General features: G+C 35.5%; 1 protein-coding gene across 21 annotated transcripts in view; it reads right to left on the reverse strand.

The window, feature by feature from the left end:
- Window positions 1–418: 418 nt before the first annotated feature.
- Window positions 419–20,124, reverse strand: part of PICALM (phosphatidylinositol binding clathrin assembly protein) — a 106,372-nt gene continuing 86,666 nt past the window's right edge. For 7 of the 21 annotated variants that reach the window (XM_027083582.1, XM_027083603.1, XM_027083581.1 and 4 more), the window contains 5 exons: window positions 18,316–18,339; window positions 16,868–16,927; window positions 15,040–15,144; window positions 3,539–3,641; window positions 419–2,276 (listed from right to left, as the gene is read on the reverse strand). In XM_027083582.1, coding sequence (XP_026939383.1) covers window positions 3,549–3,641; window positions 15,040–15,144; window positions 16,868–16,927; window positions 18,316–18,339 — 282 coding nt within the window. In that variant the 3' untranslated portion in view covers window positions 419–2,276; window positions 3,539–3,548. The remainder of the gene's footprint in view (window positions 2,277–3,538; window positions 3,642–15,039; window positions 15,145–16,867; window positions 16,928–18,315; window positions 18,340–20,124) is intronic. The other 14 variants (XM_027083586.1, XM_027083585.1, XM_027083584.1 and 11 more) reach the window with 5 other exon arrangements.

Consider the following 20,124-nt stretch of genomic DNA (forward strand, 5'->3'; position numbering starts at 1 on the left):
GGGAAGTATGCTTCATAGGAGAAGACCATCTGAGAATAGACAGTGGTCATCAGGCTTGGCCACAGAGGGAAATAATTCCCTTTTCAGTTTATGCACAGACAGAACAATGGACCATGAAGCAAAGACCTGATTCCAATGTCTGTTAGCTTGTCAACCTGAGCAAGTTCCTTATTCCAATCTGTAAAATGGGTAAAATGTGGATAATACTAATCCAACAAGCCCAAAAGTTTGAACAATAAGATGGAAATGTTTATGAAGGATTTCACAAACTTGAATATGTTGGGAAAAAAAAAAAAGTAGTATAAAAGGAACAAGCCATAGACCTCAAATATAACATCCACTCAAACACCACCAGGAGAGACAAATCAAAATCTGTGATGATGTTAAGGAAGTTAACTTACAAAAGTACATTTTCCAGTCTGTATGAAAATGGTTTAATAATAGTGAAACTTAAAAAGTGGTAAAATTAACAATGTATATTAGTTAAAGACTATGTTTTCCAACCATGGCAAATAGTATGCAGACATTTATCAATGCAAAGCTTTTAGTCCCTCTATCATGTACTCTGGATCCTACTTACTATTCAACATGAAACACGATACAGTCAGAGGTTTCTTTGGCAGACATAATCACATGCATCAATAGGTCAAATTCAAAGCATTTTCTCCCTTAAACTTACCTGACCGAAGGCGTCTGATCAAAAGACAAAAATGAACAGTTTTAATAAGTAGTTCAGTTTCTAGAAGGTAACAAAAGTACCAAGATCAAGCTTCTTGGAAGTTAAGTTAAAAGAGAAATAAATTTTACATTTTATTAAATCATCAAATATAATCACTTGGGTATACTTTTATTAGCAAAAAATAATAATACCAATGATAAAGAAAAGAGAAAAAAAGTAAATGTGCCTCAGACCAGAATACCATAACAAAAGTTTTGTGGAAGCTGCATTTTATTTGAAAATCCACCCATTTTTGCTAACATACATTTTAATATTGTAAACAAAAATAGAATCTGCAGAGACAATGCAACAAGTATGCTTAACTCATGTACAGAATTGCTTTCCTACAACAAACTGTCCTTCTTAAGGCCCCTCTCAACCCAAATGTTAAGATGTATTTACACAAAGCACCGATCAACAGTGCAGCTTAATTCTTCGTTAACTAAACTCTTGGCTAGACATTAACTTTAAAGATACTATTTCCCCTTATTTAAAAGGTACATGATCATAACATGGCATGAGCCAAATAAAAGGTTCAAGGATTTTGTCCCCTCCCCTCCCCCCATAACACCTCCTAGAGTTTTACTGAAAAGAAGGAAAGTCTTGAAGTGAAAGCAATTCCTCACATTCATTTTGGAAAGGCCCTAATGTCAAATGGAAAATAATGACATGCCAAGCACAAAGCAGTAAAGTCCCTTCCCAATGCACTAATGCTGAATTTAAAATGTAGTGCTTTTCCCAGTTCTGTGAACTGTTCCCTTGCAAAATCCTAGGCACAGAATTGACTATAAGGATTAATGCATTTATAATGCTTCCCTAAATCCCATAGAAACTGAGAATTCTTAAGCGATTCAGACCTATGGACTTGCCTTAAAATATTTAGTGCTCTGTATGTCAGCTGAAAAGCATTCTGAATCAGATTCATTCTTATGGATAAAAATCAAACATACTGTGTACATCCATACTCATTTTCATAAGGAGGTTTGATACAATATTAATGTTACGTAAATTGATAATCATAAATAAATACAAATACTTAAGGAATGTCTACTGCAAACTGAATATATAATTTTTTAAAAAGAAAAGTTAATTTTAGTTACTGTTTCTGTATCTGTGAGGACTGGAGAAAAGAAAGATACTGCATAATTAAGAATTATGATTTGATCCCCCCAAAAGAGTCCTGTTGCATTACAGTAAAGGACACAGCTCTTCTCTCCAGGCAGCTTTTCCAAATACAAATTTCACTCTTTCCAGATAAGGGCTTTTCTTGGTAGGTTACTGATTATGGGTATTAACAGGAGATGAAAGAACTGAAGAATTAGTCACCAAAAAGACAGTCTGAATTCATGGCAATTCTTGGCTTTATAAACTGTATTGATACGTTCTCCTATCGACTAGTCCCAATTTCCTTCATGGGCCTTCATTGGGTTACTGTAGCATTCTAATGAGAGTTTAAGAGACAGCAGTTTGGATTTTGCTGGAAGTAAGTATTTGCTGCTTGAGCACTTGTCTTTTTGGAATAATTCCATTCTCTTCCATCTAGTTACATAAACTGTATCTGGGGGAAAAAAAAGAGTGTAAGTTAATTCACTGCATTGTAGGGTATCTTCTCATAAGTAAAAATGCTTTGTGCCTCTTACTATTCAACTTGCCTGGAAGTGTTCATGGCATGCTTATCACAAACCCTGATTACAAAACGAAGTCAGTATTATCAGCTTATCATGAGCCAGAACTCAATATTTGAAGCATAACTACAGGAACTTCCAAATATCTTTCTAATTACTAAAAAACCAAGGGATATGGGAAGAAAGAAGACGAATGATTTTTCCATGACAAGTTCAGAAAATCTCTCCATGAACACAAATATTCCACATAAAAATCTCATTTAGGCAACAAGCAAAATTTGAAATATTATTTCCAAATATTATAATAAAATCAGAGATAATTAAGGCAACAGTAATATTTATTAAAAATTTCTGATATAAATCAAAATCTGAAAGATCTACAAAAGAATACTTTTCAATAGGGTGTCAACTAGTCACTCAGATATTTCACTCATGATATCTTTATCCTTTAAACTGCTCATCCAAAGACATTACTGAAATGATGTGCTAATAAACTGTTGTCAAATCAGAAGAGTACAAACTCTCAAAGATCCAGAAGGTGTATCTACACTGGGGGCTACGGCATCAAGAAGAACAAATGACATTGTCTTCCAGGAAAAGAGGCAGTGTGGATTCAAAAGCAGAATCTTTCTATCAAAAAGGGCACTAAGTATTCACTTGCCTTTAATTTAAAAAATATATATAAGCTGTTTTCTTGGAAAATACTACTATTTTAAAATGAAAAAGGCATACATAAAAATATAACCCTTTAAAGAAATTGTTAAAATGAATTCTTCACAATGAATCCTGGCCATTATGTTAAAACTAAAGATGCTCCTAATAAAGCTTGAATCCAGTGTGTAAAATTGTGTTGTTCTCTATAAATCTTTTAAGACTGAATAAAACACCCAGTTTTTAACGGCTGGTGTTTGAGCTCATCCATCTGCTGTGCACAGTGGATGCTTATATGTACATATGTGAGATGGTCTCTTGATTTCACATCTTCTAATAATGTTAAAGATATTTTCCAAAAGTTCTTTGTCCTTATGCCCTGTCTTGATCTATTCTTCACCTAAAGAACAGAGGAGGAGGAGAAAGAGAGGGAACCTAGAGTCCTTTAAAGAAACAGAGGAGAAGAGTAAATTGTGCTTAATGTTTGGTAATTTTTAAAAGTATTGATATTTAAGTCCCCATCTCCCCCAACAAGCAGCAATACCTAAAGTGATTTATAAGAAATCCTCCAAAGAGAGCTCTGCAAAAGGGTCCTTTCCTGAAGCTCTGTGAGGACTGTGACTGGAGGGGCTGGATGCTGCCGACAGCTGGGGGAAAAGAAGACAGAGAGAGGGAAAGAAAAAAAGATCTCAGAATGACAGAACATGAAAGCAGAAAATGTAATGAAAGAAGAAGTGGTTTTTGTTTTGTCAACTTTAATAAATATAATGGCAGCCCTTGCAGAAGGTGGAATTATTTAAACAAAAGTTTCAGTCACACGTCTAGTTAAAAGGGTATCCAATGGCATGTGTTTTTCAGAAAACAAATTCTTGTTTCTGAATTCCAAAGGAATAAAGTCTTTTACCCAAAAAGGTTGAAATAAGCTGACCCATGGTTAAGACTTTTATTTTATGTGTGTGGGGGAGAGGGGAGGACGGGAACCACAGCCTAATTGTGAGCCACAGAAGATGGCTTCCTGTGTCCAGGCTGTCTGTCAAACGGTGTGTCAAATCTGACCTCAGTCCAGACCCAACACATCTAGCTGCAATACCCTTTCCTTCCTTCCTCGTAAGAGGTGGAAAGTCCTGTTCTCAGTGTTTACACTTTTTTGACATGGAGTTGTCTCCTGCCTGTTTATCTGGACATGTCACAGCTGATGCTTATACTTTGGGAGGTAGAAGGAGCTTAGAGGTTATCTGGTCCAACTACCCGCATACTGCCCTGAATACATGGAATACTTAAGATCTTTGGTTCAGCTTCCTGTTAGAATACATTCACTTGATTCTTGGAATTTGCTCCTGTTGTTTAATTTGAATATACAGTAAGGCAAGCAGACTGTTGAACTCCATAACATATCTTTAGTAACCCTAAAGTACCAAGATGTTCATTTCATACATGTATCTCCTTCACCGAGCCTACTTTAAGAGTATTTTAAACCAAATATAAGCCATTTTAGTTTGGAACAAACTTTTAATTTTTTCCTCCTCCTGCATCAGATTGCAGAGGCATGAACAGGAATGTTCAACTGAGCATTAAATCAAAGTTAAGACTAAGTAGAAACAGTTTCAATTCATACCTCAACATTCGAATTCCTATAAAGGATTTCAAGGCTCAAAATCTGTCTTTGCTGGGTCAAAGTGATCTCATTTCTACCTTTTTATTTTCTTAAGAAAAGCACTATAAAGAATGAAGAGCCAATGAGTTTTCAACAAATATTACACCACAAGTATGTGCAATTTGTTGTTTTGGATGCCAAGATTAATTTACAGGTTTAGAAATCATCTTCAGTTATATTAGTGGTTGAGTCATTTTCTTAATCCATACCTTGTTCTCAGAAATAAATGTTCAAAGACAATGGGAAGAGACAATGGAAAAGTTGATGGAATTACACAAGCAGCTACAGATGGGAGGACAGGACAGCAGGTCTGGGTTTGGAGATTCAAGTATCATACGTGCTGAGACAGAATAAGGTGCAACTTATTAGAAAGACATTTCCTCCTCACCTTTCAGACCAACCAGGATGACCATTCAGAAGCGAAATGATTTTAAGTAAAGTGATCCCTGAGCTGGAGGGAGTTTAAGATTAACTGGGTTTTTCTCCAAAACAGATTTTCTTTTTCATTTGAAGTTAAAAAACAACAACAAAACCCCCCTGCTTACTGCAGATAGCTAAGCATCCAAAATCAACAGTCTCCCATGAGAGCCCCACACTGAAACATCTTCTTAAATCAAATTTTCATGAGGGCAGCAGTCTGAAGACCTGACAGTCTCAGGGGAAAATGTCCCTGAAGAATATGGTCAAAGGGAGCACCAGAATTCTGTTCTTTTCCATATGTGAGCATACTGCTGGAGAAAAGTCCTGGAGGCTCAAAAACAATGTTGAAGAGGATCAATTTTCCTTGAGGGAAGAAGTGCTAGTTTCTAACTAATACTTCTACTATTCTGTTAAATTGGCAAAACAAACATATACATATGTCTTATACCTATAAAAAATATGTAGCTAAATTAAAACATGAGAAAACAAGACTTAATATCCCTGCAGTAAGTTTCATATCATCAACATCCATTTCAAGCAGATGAAACCTTGGCCCAGACTGGACTGGCTGACTGCAGCGAGTGCCAAGGACTGAGCCATGGAGCAGCCCTTCACCAGCGGGCCCCACCCCTTCCTGGCACCTGTACCGAAGCATAGGCACATCTTGCACTGGTGAGAAGGTAGTCAGCTCAGCGAGTAAATAAGGAAGCAGAAGGAAAGGAAATATACTGCAATCGCCCAGTTAATGCTCAAGGAAAGAAGGAAGAACAAAGTACACAAAGGAGTAACAGGATCCTGGTGGGTGAGAAGCAGCAGGATTTAAAGAGCCTGAGAAAGTCAAGTTAACCCTCCTTTACTTATAATTCTTGGGAGTAGATTAAAGAACACGTAGGGTTGCTACGTACTGGAGGATAAGGAATTTAAAAAAAGAAAAAATCCAATGACCATCATTAATTACAATATCACCATATTTTACAAGCCAGCGTAAGACAAATTGTAACTGACCATTCCAGTAAAATTCTACTACAAATATGCCAACACACACACACACACCAAACAAAAGAAAAAGACTTTCACTCATTTATTTCAAGTAACATTCTCTATACCAAAATTCCCACAGAACTAAAAAATTAGTACAGCTATCAGTTTGTTCAAATTAAATCGACCTACCTCACAACTAAATATGCCATTTAAACAAAGCAGTCAGTCTCACTAGTCTAATACAGACATACTTAAAGTCTTCTCATTTTATAGGAAAATGAAATACTGAGAAGCAGTGAAAGAAGAGCCGCAGATAAATAAAAATACTAAAATGTACAAGTAATTGATGATGGCAACTCTCAGCTGACATTCCTTCACCCACTCCCGCCACTCTAATCAACCTTTAAAAAAAATATGTTGAAATAGAAAAAAAAAGAATCTAATGTTACCAAAAATCTTTGTTTTTATCTCCAGAGCAAAGATTTTTTTTTGGCTGTAGTGTGTGTTTAGTATAGTAAAGACAAGAGTACAGAAATCGTAAGTTAACTTTATAAAAAAGCAAACATACAGAGAATAAAGGAATTTTTAAAAAAGAATTCTATCAGCACACTAAAGATCATAAATAAAAATGGTTACTCCTTCATTCTACTCCCATTCAACACCAAAGAAAGAAAATTTCATGTTAGAACAGGAAAATAGCATCAGTCTCAGAAAGTGAACCTAGTGCAATTGAAAGCTTACGGGAGAATAAAAGACTGGGTATTTAAGGACAAACTTGGCTGTGCTTAAAATTCTTAGCGAAGAAGCAAGGTGCCACATCTTTACATTTGAATTTGTATCCAAAAGCCTGGATAGCAAATAGCAATGCTGTAAAGACTCATTTTGTCTTTCTTGAAGAAGCAAAGTTAACATCTTAGGAAAAAATGGGCGTATTTCCTTTGCCTGGGATGAGAGAGCACAGTTTTATGGAAAGGAATCTAATCCTGGCTCTTTTGTAAAATGAGGTTAAGAATATCAAGACCCAATACCCACATCCCCGTTAATGGCTGTCTTGAGGATTAAAATATACAAAAAGCACCCTGGCATATGTTAGTCACTCAAATATTAGTTCAACCTTCCTTACCACCTACAATCAAATGCTCATCTAGTCTTACATAATAGGAGCCACTCTGTCTTGTCTGTGTTGCTCTTATTATAATAGTTCTTATTTTACCATCAACCAGTCACTTGTGCTTCCATATTATACTCACCTTTAGGCTCCTCAGATGTAAGAAACATATTCTCCCTGTCTCTTGTTCAGCAACTAGCAGTGACTTACACATATTATAAGCATTCTATAACATGCTAAATTAAAATGTTTTTTGGTGATAAAACAAGCTCTGTATAAAAATGTCACCAAAGTCGGATATTAGAAGTATTAGAACTTCCCTATTAATTTTTACCCTTTTAAAATGTCTATTTTTACATGTTATTTAATGTACATATTGTTGTAGGGATATATAAATATAAATACACTGAGGGTACATGCTTAAAGAATATTTTCCTGATATTGCTGTGCAATGGAAACATTTTAGAAACCTCAGCCCTACCTAATATGATTTCACAGAGATGTCAGATATAAAACTGAGCACAGAAAGGTATGTTGTTTTTGAATAATGTTAGACCACGGCCAGACCACTGAATCCAGATGCACAGGAATATAAACATATAGTGCTGCATTCCAAAATTTTATACTAAAGATAATGCTATTCTCAGCTGCCTCTGTGAAGTATAGCTAAAAGAGAGGACTCCTTTCTCCACTGCATAAGGTAGAGGGCCTGTCCTGTACGTTGAGTCTAGTGCCTTTTGATAACTGCTTCTTGGGTTTATGCTTAACACAACCCATCTTGGGCTTCTGCCCATCAATAACATCACAAAGTTACGCCAACCTTACTCCTGTCACCTTCAAAGCACTACTTCATCTTGTCTTAGGGGCACCAAACAGTGACCTAAGAGGATTTCTCTTTGAATGTGTTGTTTCTAAACCTCTCTACTGCTAGAGTCCACGTAACTTAGAACTATTAACATAGGAGTGACATTATTCCAAAATGGCATCTAAGTCATCTCCTTAGAATTATGGCAACCTAAACCGACAAAGAGTTAAAGAAGACCAAATTGGAGAGAGGGAAATAGATCAGAAGATTTCCTAAACTCATGGGAGGAAATACTATTAACTGACCTAAGCCAAAAATAAACAACATTTCTGTATATCAGAAGTATTTGCAAGGGTAAGAGAAGTCTGTTTAAAGTTCCATTTGATGGATGGAAATCATGAAAACTGGCTCAGCTTATTTGAATAAAATGTTCACTGCTCATTCATATTAGACTCTTACTCCTTGAAAACCAAAGAAAATGAAAAGCTGTAACGTTTATGTCAACTGGTACATAAGGAGACAAAATAATAATTACATGTGCCTACAATGCACCACTTATTTGCTGTTTATTGAAAATATGGCACTTTTGTTTGGTTAAAAAAAATTTCCAAACTGTGTTCCATATATGAGCTTGAGGCTACCTGCTTTTACCTGATTTATCTATTGGGCTTCCACTAAAAACGTCTAAGACAGAGTTCCTTAGACTTAGACATTTTCAAAAGAGGTTTGCCCCTCCCCACAAAAAGAGACTTATAAACTGTATTAAATTGGACCAAATAAAGATTTTAATTACTATAAAATAAAGCTTGGTCCTTTAGGGTAACACCACCTCCACAAATACTGAGCCAATTCAGGTGCTGCTGACAGAGTCCTCAAGAGCGGTGTGTCAGGTTCCTGTAAACAATGTCCAGCGTCTACACCTCATGTGGATGATTCAGGCCCTAATGCAGACCGTGCTCACCCAGCCCGCCCCATCCCCACACCACAGTGACTACCCTAGCCTGTGGTTCTCTATGAGTTTATCTGATGTCATCAGATAATAGTGAGTCATGATTAAGGTTTCAAAATAATGAAGTATGAATTATTATATTTACAATAAAGATAATTTGTAACACATGGGAAGAAATATAAACTGTATTATTATAAATCAGAAGTTGGGAATAGGGACACCTCATGGAATAGAAACCATTTCTGAAAATAGGGCAACCTTGTAACATTTTCTTCTAAAGACAAAAAAGGTTCCTTATAATCATCAATAAAAAAACATAAACATCCATATTCCTAAGTCAATTACAAATATTTTCATTTGGACCTTTCAACAAACTTATAAAGTACACAAGGTAAAAATCACCATTCTATATATAAAGAAACTGAGGCTCATCAAAGTTACGTAGACAATTTTCTCTGAAACACCCGGTTAAGTGAGGAGTCGAGCTGAGAGTCTGTTGAACTGTATCCCCTAAAAAGATACGCTGAAGCCCTGACCCCTATGAATGTATTTATGAATGTGACCTTATTTGGAAATAGGGTTTCTGCAGTTGTAATCAAGTTACGACAAGGTCATTAGGGTGGGCCCTAGTCCAATGACTGATGTCTTTGTAAAAAGAGGGAAAGGCCATGTGAAGACAGAGACACAAGGAGGATGCCATGTGAAAGAGGCAGAGACTGAAGTGCTGCAGCTCTAAGTCAAGGAATGACTGGGGCTACCAAAAGCTGGAAGCGGCAAGGAAGGATCCTCCTCTAGAGAATTCAGGAGGAGCGTGGCCCTACTGACACCTTGTTTTCGGACCTTAAGACTCCAGAACTGTGAGAGATTAAATTCTCTCACAGAGAGAAATTTTTAAGAAATCGAGTTTGTGGTACACTTTGTTACAGCAGCCCCAGGACACTAATAACAGACTCGAAAGCAGATCTGCTGACTCCAAGGCTGGTGCTTTGCTTTCTCTCTAAAACCTGCTATCTCAAGCTCAACTCAGCTAGAATTCATGGCTATATTTTAATGTACAGAAAAAAGTTTAAGAGTCGAGAAATAATTTTTTAAAAAGGACTTCTCTAGTAAATGTTAGACAGTCAATATACCTGTGTGCTTTCTATATTCACAGTGCCGTACACAATCACTGATGTTCATCATGAGGATCTTGAAGAACTTCACAGTCACCCAAGATTTTATGAATATGTTCTAAGTTTTGTTTAAAACAAGAATTAGATTTCCACCTTTTAGAAAAAATGTTCTCAGCAAAAATCCAGTGAAAAGGCCTGGTCGTACATGTTGTCTTATTAACAATAATGGTAAGCAGACGGGACTCCAGAAACATTCTCACCGATGGTCCTAAATCCCAATTCCCAAAGTAAATCCCCTCCTGAGCTCTTCTACTAAGCAAGGATGAATGAGCACAACACACTGCTGACAAGGAAAAAGGCTTTCACAGAAATGCAGCTGGGCAGATCAGCTGACAGAGAGGCACTGCCAACACCCACAGTTAACATACCAAGAAAGTAAACAAACAAACAAACAAACAAACAAACAAACAAAACTAAACTAAGCCTAAAAGCAAAGAGAGCTATTAGTTCTTATACACAGGAAAGTCATTAAAAGGCTTTTTTTTTTTTTGGTAAGACTTGAATTATTCCAATATCCAAAGCCAACAGTGCCCCCATTTACATCGGTAAAAAGCACTCACAACTAGCCATTGTGTCCTTTCAGACACTTAACTGATGTCATACTTACTTAAATTTGGCCAATACAAAAAAAACCCAGCAGCCATTTTACATCTTTAACCACAGCCTCCATTAAAAAAAACCCTCAAAGCCCCCCAATACCAACCAAGAAAACAATAAAACTTTTAATATGCTTATTTTAAAAAATAAATCCCCAAATGTAACACTCTACTATGGTTTTCATATTGCTTTTGGGAAAACAGATAAGGGATCATTTTGAGTTTCTCATATAAATAAGTGATAAGAACATAATAAACACAACCCTCCCCCTCAAAAATCTTCAACATCTAAACTGTCTTATAAACATTCATTAAGAGAATGTTAGCTCACGTCACAGTAACTTAAAAAAAGCAAAACTAACTAGGTTAATTGTCTTCATGCTTAGTAACATAATAGCTGCATACTGCAACGCAGAATGAGTTTATAAAATATTGACCAGCAATGGATATTTCAATTTATATACCAGTAAGTACCAGTAAGATTTATACAAAGCATGAGCGAGAGGGCATTAAGAGTCCCCACTCTCCCCAAGTTAATGAACACATTAGTAACCGGTAACAGGCAATCAAATAGTGTGAGGAAGCACAGAAGAGGAAAAAAAAGCATTAACCAAAGGTATCTAGTGTTTTCCATGTAGTCAAACACCTAGAAAGATGCACTCATGTAAAACATTAAAAAAAAAAAAAAGCTACAATGTTAGGCATGGAACACAAGAACGTAATACCCATCTTTAAGCATCTAATAGTTGTGTTAAAATATCTTAAAAAATACAGAATAAGCCAGCACAAAAAATGGGATGGGAACAGAACAGAAGAAGTGTATAGGTGTATAGGGAGGCATAATTTCAACACTACAGTGTAGTCTATTAGATTAAAGCTATTCTGAAGACCATTTCCTAAAGAACAAAAAGTCTGAGCTAACAGTCATGTGGAAGGTATTAGCTACTTTCTCACTAGCAGGCCCTAACACAGCACTAAGAGTAATCTAGATATAATTCAGAACACACAACACATTGTTTGAAATACCTCACTGATGGTAATATGATAAATATATGTGGGAGGGTTGAGGTACTCTCAAGAATATTAGCTTGGTTCAATGGTAAGTAGGCAAGAGACCAGGAGCTACAAGTTACACCTTTGGTAAGTAATGGCTCCCAAAAGAAATACTTCAAGGAATAGGAAAAGATTTTTGATAAGAGCTGGAGAACTGGGATTTGATTAAAAGATTCTATTTTGATGGCATTTGACTTACATTTAAACTATCATTTACTTTACAATGTACAAAGAGACGTCTCTGCCTCAAGGAATTTTTATTGAAAAAAAGAGCAAAACAATGAGAGAACAATTAAAAGGTAATTCATTAAGAAAAATTACTTTGGTTACTACTACCATTGGATGGACAAAGTTAATGCAAGGGACTGGCTAAGAATCATTAAAATACTAAAGCATGAGAAAATCTTTCCTACTTCAAAGATAAATCGTTTAATTTTTAAATGATTAAAAATATTCAATCATGAAATTAAAGGTGTCTTCATTCTTCAGGTGACAGTCATCTAACATTTTAACTTATGGTCTATTAGCATAAATTAAACCAATTTTGAACACTGCTATAAATTATTACAATGGTTATAAGTAAGTAAAAAGCTATACCAATGAGAAGCAGAGTAAGTTACGAAATGGTAAAGGTAAGTTTTCAACCAAATTCACTTGTTTGACAAATAATGTTCAAAAACTATCATGAATCAGGCACTGTTTTAGGAACCATGAACACAGAAGTAAACAAGCCACATCTAAGCCTGCCTCTATGAGGGTTACAATCTAATATGGGATCAGATGGATGGATGGATGAACGGACAAATGGATAGACTGATGGACAAACAGATGTCAAGTAGTGGTAAGTTCTATAAAGAAAAATAATGCAGAATAAGGAAAAGAACTTCAGATCTCAGAAGAACTGAAAAGGGACAAGACATGACTAAGATTGAGTAAAGAGTAAACGCACTTTATGACAGACAAAGGACTTCTGGAAAAGACAAACAGCAGCAGAACACTGGATACTTATCGAGAGTTATAAAGGCATGGGAATTGAATATTCTGTTTATTCATTATTATTCTTACAAAGAGGGAGATTTTGTGAGGTAGTTTTTATGACAGAAGGAAAGCCTTACATTTCAGTTATGTTAGATTTGTCTCCTCAGATTTTTGAATATGGAGATGATACAAATGCTGCCTATAAAAGTTTACTCCAGTATCTACAAAATGGATTAAATTAGAAAGGCAAGAAAAGTTCCAATCTGGGCAAAGGATATAGACTGCAAAAAGGGTGGAGCTAATAATAGCAGAGGAACAATTAGTGGGACTTTATGACAAGACATATGGAAAACAAAGGGATAAAAGGAATTAAAAGTAACATAAAATTTAAGATTCTGACTTTCAACTGATTCAAATAACTGCATAAGGAGAAGACCAAAGCCTCTTTGAGCCACTTTACTGCCACCTGATTTTCTTTTCCTAGTTATCAATTTCCTTCCTTCACAGGCTTTTCTCAATCAGTAATATTTAAAATTAAGTACTCGCTTCAAATTTGATTTCTCAACTAGAAACTTATTACCTTAATGTTCTCATTCTCTTCTCTTCTGGTATAATTAGAAAAAGGCAGTTCTATCACTCTTTCATTTAAAGAACTTGGAAATTCTTGCACTTTTTTTGGTGTTTCAGTGAAAGTTACATGGATTTCAAAAGGAAACAGGATATAAAATCTGTGTTAAGAAAACATGCCAGGAGGCCAGCAATTTTTTTAAAGGTAGATTTTACTAAGATTTTTTTTTTACCATATTAAAAAAAAAACCCTCATATAAAGTGTTTCAAGGTTAAAAGTATTATCCAAAATTGTATAGGATGCTCTTGACAACTACAGTAGTTATATCCCAAATACATAAATATAGTTTATAATATAACAGTAAACGCAAGGAATTAGCAGAGTGCTTCGTTGCTGACAAAAGGAAGACAGTACTACTGTAGTGGCCACAGGGGCTGAGTTGCACTAGTAGAGAGGCAGTGTGGCACAAATGAGCACTCGACCAGGAATCAAGGATTCTGGGAGCTAAGTTGCATTTCACCACTTATTTAGTTGAAGAACCTTTCCAAGTCTCAACTTTCTTTATCTATAAAGATAAAGGATGATGACAATAGTGATCCTAGGCCCATCTACCTTAAAGATTATTTTGAGAATAAGATGAGATAATGTATGTGAAAGTGCTTGGAGACTGTCAGGCAGCATCCAAGGTTAAGGTAACAATATATTCTGTTTTCTGTTTCTGTTTCTGAGACAAAAGCTTCAACTGGATCAATACAAATAATTTTGGCCATGTAACACTGTATGCACTGGCAAGTGTAATACTTATATCCATTCAAGTGGAAAAGGAATAAGTCCATTACCAAATGCTCCCATGAATGTTTTCAAATAGCATTAAACACATAAAGTAACCAATCAGTTGGCATCGGAAGCCAAGGAAGGTGTACTTTAACAATCACATGTCATTATTTCTAACTGTTAAATGATATGAGCACAGCCACAGATACAGAAGGACAAGCTGTCCTATCACTTTACAAGGATCTCATTCCATAGTATGCTGCCAGAGAAGTAAATAACAGAGAAACTTCATATCTCCTCTCCTAACCACAATGAGAAGCTTTTTTCAGAAAAAACAGATTCCCCTGATGCTAACAACGAGATGAAAAAGAAAGAGTGAATATTTAGGTGAATTTTCTTGAACTGGAAGAAGGCCTTAGAAACATTTGAAGAGGAAAGTCTTTCCTGTGAAGACATTAGGTCAGCATGGCATTTCAAGCTTTTTTGTCCTTTTGGAGGGGTTGCTTTTAAATATGATCTTTAGCAGCAGGAAGTTATCTAATGAAAAAACAGCATTCACAACTTTTGAAGACTCGTCAAGTTTCACAAATATCTCAAAGGCAACACCTTTATTGTAGCACCATTCAAGCCAAGGCACTGAGTTCTGAGTTCAAGGTTTCTAAGGCCCACAAAGGAGAGCATGTCAGAATCATCATCAGAAAAAAGGTTCCTTAACCTCAGAAAAACCATCCTCTGGACCCACCAACTGTAAGTTATCAAGAATTTTCCATCTTTAATATTTGTAATCTGCTTATCCTTTCTTTCTAAATAATCAATATTCCTACAAACTCTTAGATGAGAAAGATATGCGAAGAAAATAACATCCACAATGAAGGGGAAAAAATGCTAATAACCTGCTTCTCAAGTTGTATAAAAGGATTTTTTGCTATTATATTTCTTCCACATCAAGCACATTAAAACAGTTACGTGTAGCATGTTAATTAGTACCTGTGCTCCTGATACAGGGCCAAAAGGGTTTGGTGGTCTCATGACAGGCTGGCTGTATATTAAGGTTGGTTGTGTCATTACAGGTACACTTCCCATTTGAGGAGGCTAAAAAAACAAAAAATGTCAAGTTAAAGGATGTTAACTCACATTTTCCTTATTATGAGTAAGTAAACAAGAAGGATGACAGGGATGAACAGTACTAGTACTTTTGCAGTAACTCAAAGGGAAAATACCTGTAAATGCAAATAAGACTGACAGCTACAAATTTTTTTTTTTTTTGCTGTACGCGGGCCTCTCACTGCTGTGGCCTCTCCCGTTGCAGAGCACAGGCTCCGGACGTGCAGGCCCAGCGGCCACGGCCCACGGGCCCAGCCGCTCCGCGGCATGTGGGATCCTCCCGGACCGGGCACGAATCCATGTCCCCTGCATCGGCAGGCGGACTCTCAACCACTGCGCCACCAGGGAAGCCCCATCTACAAATTTTTAGGAGTATTTTTTTTTTATATGGAAAGTCTTTAATGTGCTCATCTTTTAAAGTTTGCAAAAAAGCTCAACTTTTTCTACATGAGTTGCAAAATTCAAACTACGATAAACAGACAAAATAATTTAGACCAAAAAAATTTCCAAATTTGCCAGCTTTAGACATGGGAAACTTGAAACTATAAAATGGCTAAGACATTTCAAAGAAAACTGCCTTTGTGTATCAAATCAAGTTCTTATGCCATTATGCAAATAAGCACAAGGGAAAATAGTTGATTGTTTGAAGAAGTTTACTCCCAATTGAAAGAACCCAATGGTTCTTTCATTTTATTTCAGACGTTTTTAGGGAAAACCAAGAGGCTTAAATTACACACAAAGAGGTTAGTTCATTCTTAAATAATTGAAACTCTCAACCAACCATCTCTTTAAAAATTACCACTCCATGGTATATAATTAACGTAAGTGACAAAATAAAGTACACATTGACCACCATATTATTTTGGTTAAAATGCTATATTCTAAAACCTTACCTTTCTGCAAGTTCTATTTAACCTTTTAGGATGACTCCTATTTGTAGTGAGATTCATTTTGAGTTTTTTGTGCAGACACCTTTTTAATGTAATGACTACTAATCCAAAAGCTGTGAAGCTCCTTCATATGCAGGAAAAGAGCTACAGATGTATAATAAATAAAGAAGTAGCAGAAGCAGCCACAGTAGCAATACCAACGGATGCAGTGCTGCCTCCCAACAGCAACAGTTCCGCCAAGTGTGTGGTGGGCTGAAGCCACTACCTTCATTTCTTATTTATGTGAGTCTATGTATTAAAGAGAGTTGGGAGAGTAAGGGCAGTCTAGAATGTGGGTTGTGGGCAGCTTAAAGGTTTAAGGACTGTTTCTGTACTATCCCAATCATGTCATAGGAAAATTTCTGTGGCCTTTACTAAACTAAATTTACCCCTACACAATTCAAGAAATATTAATTCCCCCCTTCCTCTAGAGTGGTATTCAGGTTATAAGACCTCACTGGTATTAATGTAAGATCACAGCAACGAAGACTTGGAGTTAACATTAATGTTTAAATGAGTTCATAATGAAGTATAAAATGCCTAACAAACTTATGAGAGGAAAAATAAGCCAAGTAAATACAGTGAACATTAATAAATAGTATCTGTTGTATAATGACTATTCTAGAAATACTTATGAAACCTATGCTATGGTGCAAGGTTCTGTGTTAGGCATTAAGGATATATGTGGCACTAAGTTCTTTTTTCAGTTAAGCTGCGAAATAAATTCATGTTAAATGTGAGTCAATCTATTTTCAAAAAGCTGTGTTGGGAAGAATACTTACGATTCCATATCCTATCATGCCTGTTGGTGTAGTAGCAGGATAGGCCATTACAGGGGGTGCCTGACATGATGAAAGAAAAAACAAACAAGGAAGTATAACTCATGTATGTCAACGGAGTTCAAGGAATTAATAGCTGTAGTTCCACTAAAAAGAATTGCTAAGACAGCTGTGATTAAATATGACATTTGTGTTCGTTAATAATTGTGTCAATTAAAGCTCAATGAAAAAAAGTGTCTTGAAATTAGCGGAAAAGAAGAATTATCAGAAAGAAAAAATACCATTTAAAGTTAGATACAACAGTGATCTAAGATTTCATTGTGCTTTTACAAGCTTTAAAAATATTCAGATTTTTAAAAATACTCAAAGTTCTAAATTTAAAGTCTATCACTAACATAAAAAATGTTTGCCTAGAAAAGTAGCATTACTGAATGTTTTCCTAGGTACTTCATTTTTTGAGCAAAATAAAATGTAAAGATCCCAAATCCATGAACAATCTGATCTTCCAAAAAATTAGTTTCTAAGGACCTCATTCACTCTTTTCAAATAACTCCAAAGATTTCAAACCACTATGGAGTATGACTATTTCTAAGAAGCACAAGTTCTTACATAGAGCATGTATACTAGTATTCCTTCTAATTTATTTCATAAATTATTTAAACTATCTTCTGCAAAGCACCAATTTGGAAGAGCAATACATTTTTAAGTCTGTTTATGCTTTAAGTCCTAAAAGAGCCATCTACCACTAAGGTGTTTAAGGTCCCTTCCTCCTCACACTTTAACTCAAAATAGACAATCTCAGCACAGAATCATTTTAGACATATCTGCTGTCTTAACAACATTCCCTGTGTGTGTTATCTTATAATAAAAACTGAAGAAGCTGAATACAGGTGAAAGACCAATAACACTGCTAAAACATGAAAAATAACAAATTATATGGCAATTTGAACATACACATGGAGAAGTTAAATGAAGCATAACTAAAGTGAACAGTTAAAAGTTTAGTATTTGGGTGAGCATGTAGGACTTATTGGTCTCTCCCTACTTAAAAACCAAGAGCTGCGAGAGCAGTAGACAAACTGCCAAGTTCAGCAGAAGCCTGTAAGATTTCATGCAATTGTTATTTTCAACATTACCACAATCAACATTTCCCTTCATTCAGAAGTCATCAAGTGCATAGTGGCAGCACAGATACAGACACAGACACCCAGCCATCTGGCAGCAAATGGCAGAATATTAAGCAAGAAAAAAAAATTTGTATTTCCCATGCCACCATCAGAATCAATTCTGCAACAAACCCACAAAATCAGTAGATGCTAGGAAGAATTTTTGGCACATTGAAAATCTGAATGTGAAAACAAGTAATAGCTAGAAGGTTATGAGATTCTGCTACAGCATTGGTTAACAGCATGCCAATTTATTGCAAAAAAGGCTAGTTTTTGGTCACTTACGTATTGTGGAAAATGCATGCCATTCTGTTTTTCCCAGGGAGAACAATTACATAATGCAATAACACTGGATTAGAACAAGTACTTACACAACAGAAAATACATAGAGAGCATTTTAGTTCACATGAACATTCATTAACTACTTAAAATCCCTTGTATTTCCAGTATCTAATGGAAGAACATCTATACTAAAACACTATCAAGGTTGACACGGGAAATTTAGTCTTTGGCATCATCACCTTACTTACATAATAGTTTATCGATTACAAGTGTCATCAAAACATAAAATCTATCAGTAGCATCAACAGTGCATCCCATAAACAGGGTTGCATTGCATAATGTCTACCACAGAAAAAAAGCAAACAGTAATAGAAAGAGTTGGTAGTGTAACATCATTATATATTTTAATAAAACATCAATGAATGGTTAAAATTTTAAAAAATTTAAAAACCTTGACAGTGTTTAAGGATTAATTAAAAAGGTTAGAAATGTAAAGAAATGTCAAAAGCAGCAGTTTATCTAAGTAGTGAATCACATCACCAGCCCTAAATGTTAGTCATTACAAAGAACCTCTATAAAATACATACATACAAATGTTTTACCAAAATCCTTAAGAGATGATATACCTTACCGTATACAACACAGCACCATAGATATTGCTTCTTATCAACAAATTCTAGATGGTTAGAGGCCTATTAAATGCTAAAAGTCAATCTTAAGTCAAGTGCTATTCACAAACTTCTAATACTTCATACAGATTAATACTAATTTCATACAAAATAAGAAAATATTCATTGTATTTTTATATCATTTGGATTTATATCATTCCTCATATACTGTCAATGTATAATTCACTCCTGAGGCTATAACATCTACTAACCTAACCTCCTGCCATCCCTAGTCAGAGAGGTGTGTTAGAGTGGGAAAAACACTGATTGCGAGTCAGAAAGGATGGATTTCAATTTAAATCTGCTTTCTAGTTGCTTTGCAATTGAGGGAAAAAAAAAATTGCATAACTTTATCCTTACAGCTGGGACAATAGCTGCTCAAACTCCCCCAAGAGTGCACTATTTACAGACTCCGGATAGTGTGTGTGTGAGTGTGTGAGTGTGTAAAAATGTAAACTATTTAAATGCAAGGTTTTATTATTGGTGACGGTAGTGACCACTACCAGAGAAAAAGTACTGATTTAAAAAGGTGGCTAAATTTCAATATTATTTTCCATTAATGGAGACTGAAACTAATAAAACTCTTTAATGTCATGTAAAACTTTAACAGCACACTATTTTTAGCTCAGCCCTATTAATTTTAACATACAATTAACCCAAGGAAACAGCAAAACAGCACAGTACTCTGGAAGAGATTTAATAACAAAAAGTAGCTATAACAAGGATAATGTGGGGAGATCAGCTTGGTGCTTTGTAAGGACCTAGAGGGTGGGATGGGAGGATGGGAGGGAGACTCAGGAGGGAGGGGATATAGGTATACATATAGCTGATTCACTTTGTTGTACAGCAGAAACTAACACAACATTGTAAAGCAATTATAACCCAATAAGGATGTAAAAAATAAATAAAATGAAAAAAATTTAAAAAAAGAACGCCCCTGAAGGTATATTTAAAAAAAGTGGGCAAATGGGGATATATGTATACGTGTGGCTGATTCACTTTGCTATACGGCAGAAACTAACACAACACTGTAAAGCAACTATACTCCAATAAAAAAAATTAAAAAATTAAAAAAAAAAAGGATAATGGGGGTCTCTAACAACAACAGAAAGGATACAATGTGTGACTCGTGTAATCAAATGCT

Source organism: Aethalodelphis obliquidens, unplaced genomic scaffold, assembly GCF_003676395.1.
Source record: "Aethalodelphis obliquidens isolate GAN/ISIS:26980383/991018 unplaced genomic scaffold, ASM367639v1 scaffold50, whole genome shotgun sequence".
Lineage (NCBI taxonomy): Eukaryota > Metazoa > Chordata > Mammalia > Artiodactyla > Delphinidae > Aethalodelphis > Aethalodelphis obliquidens.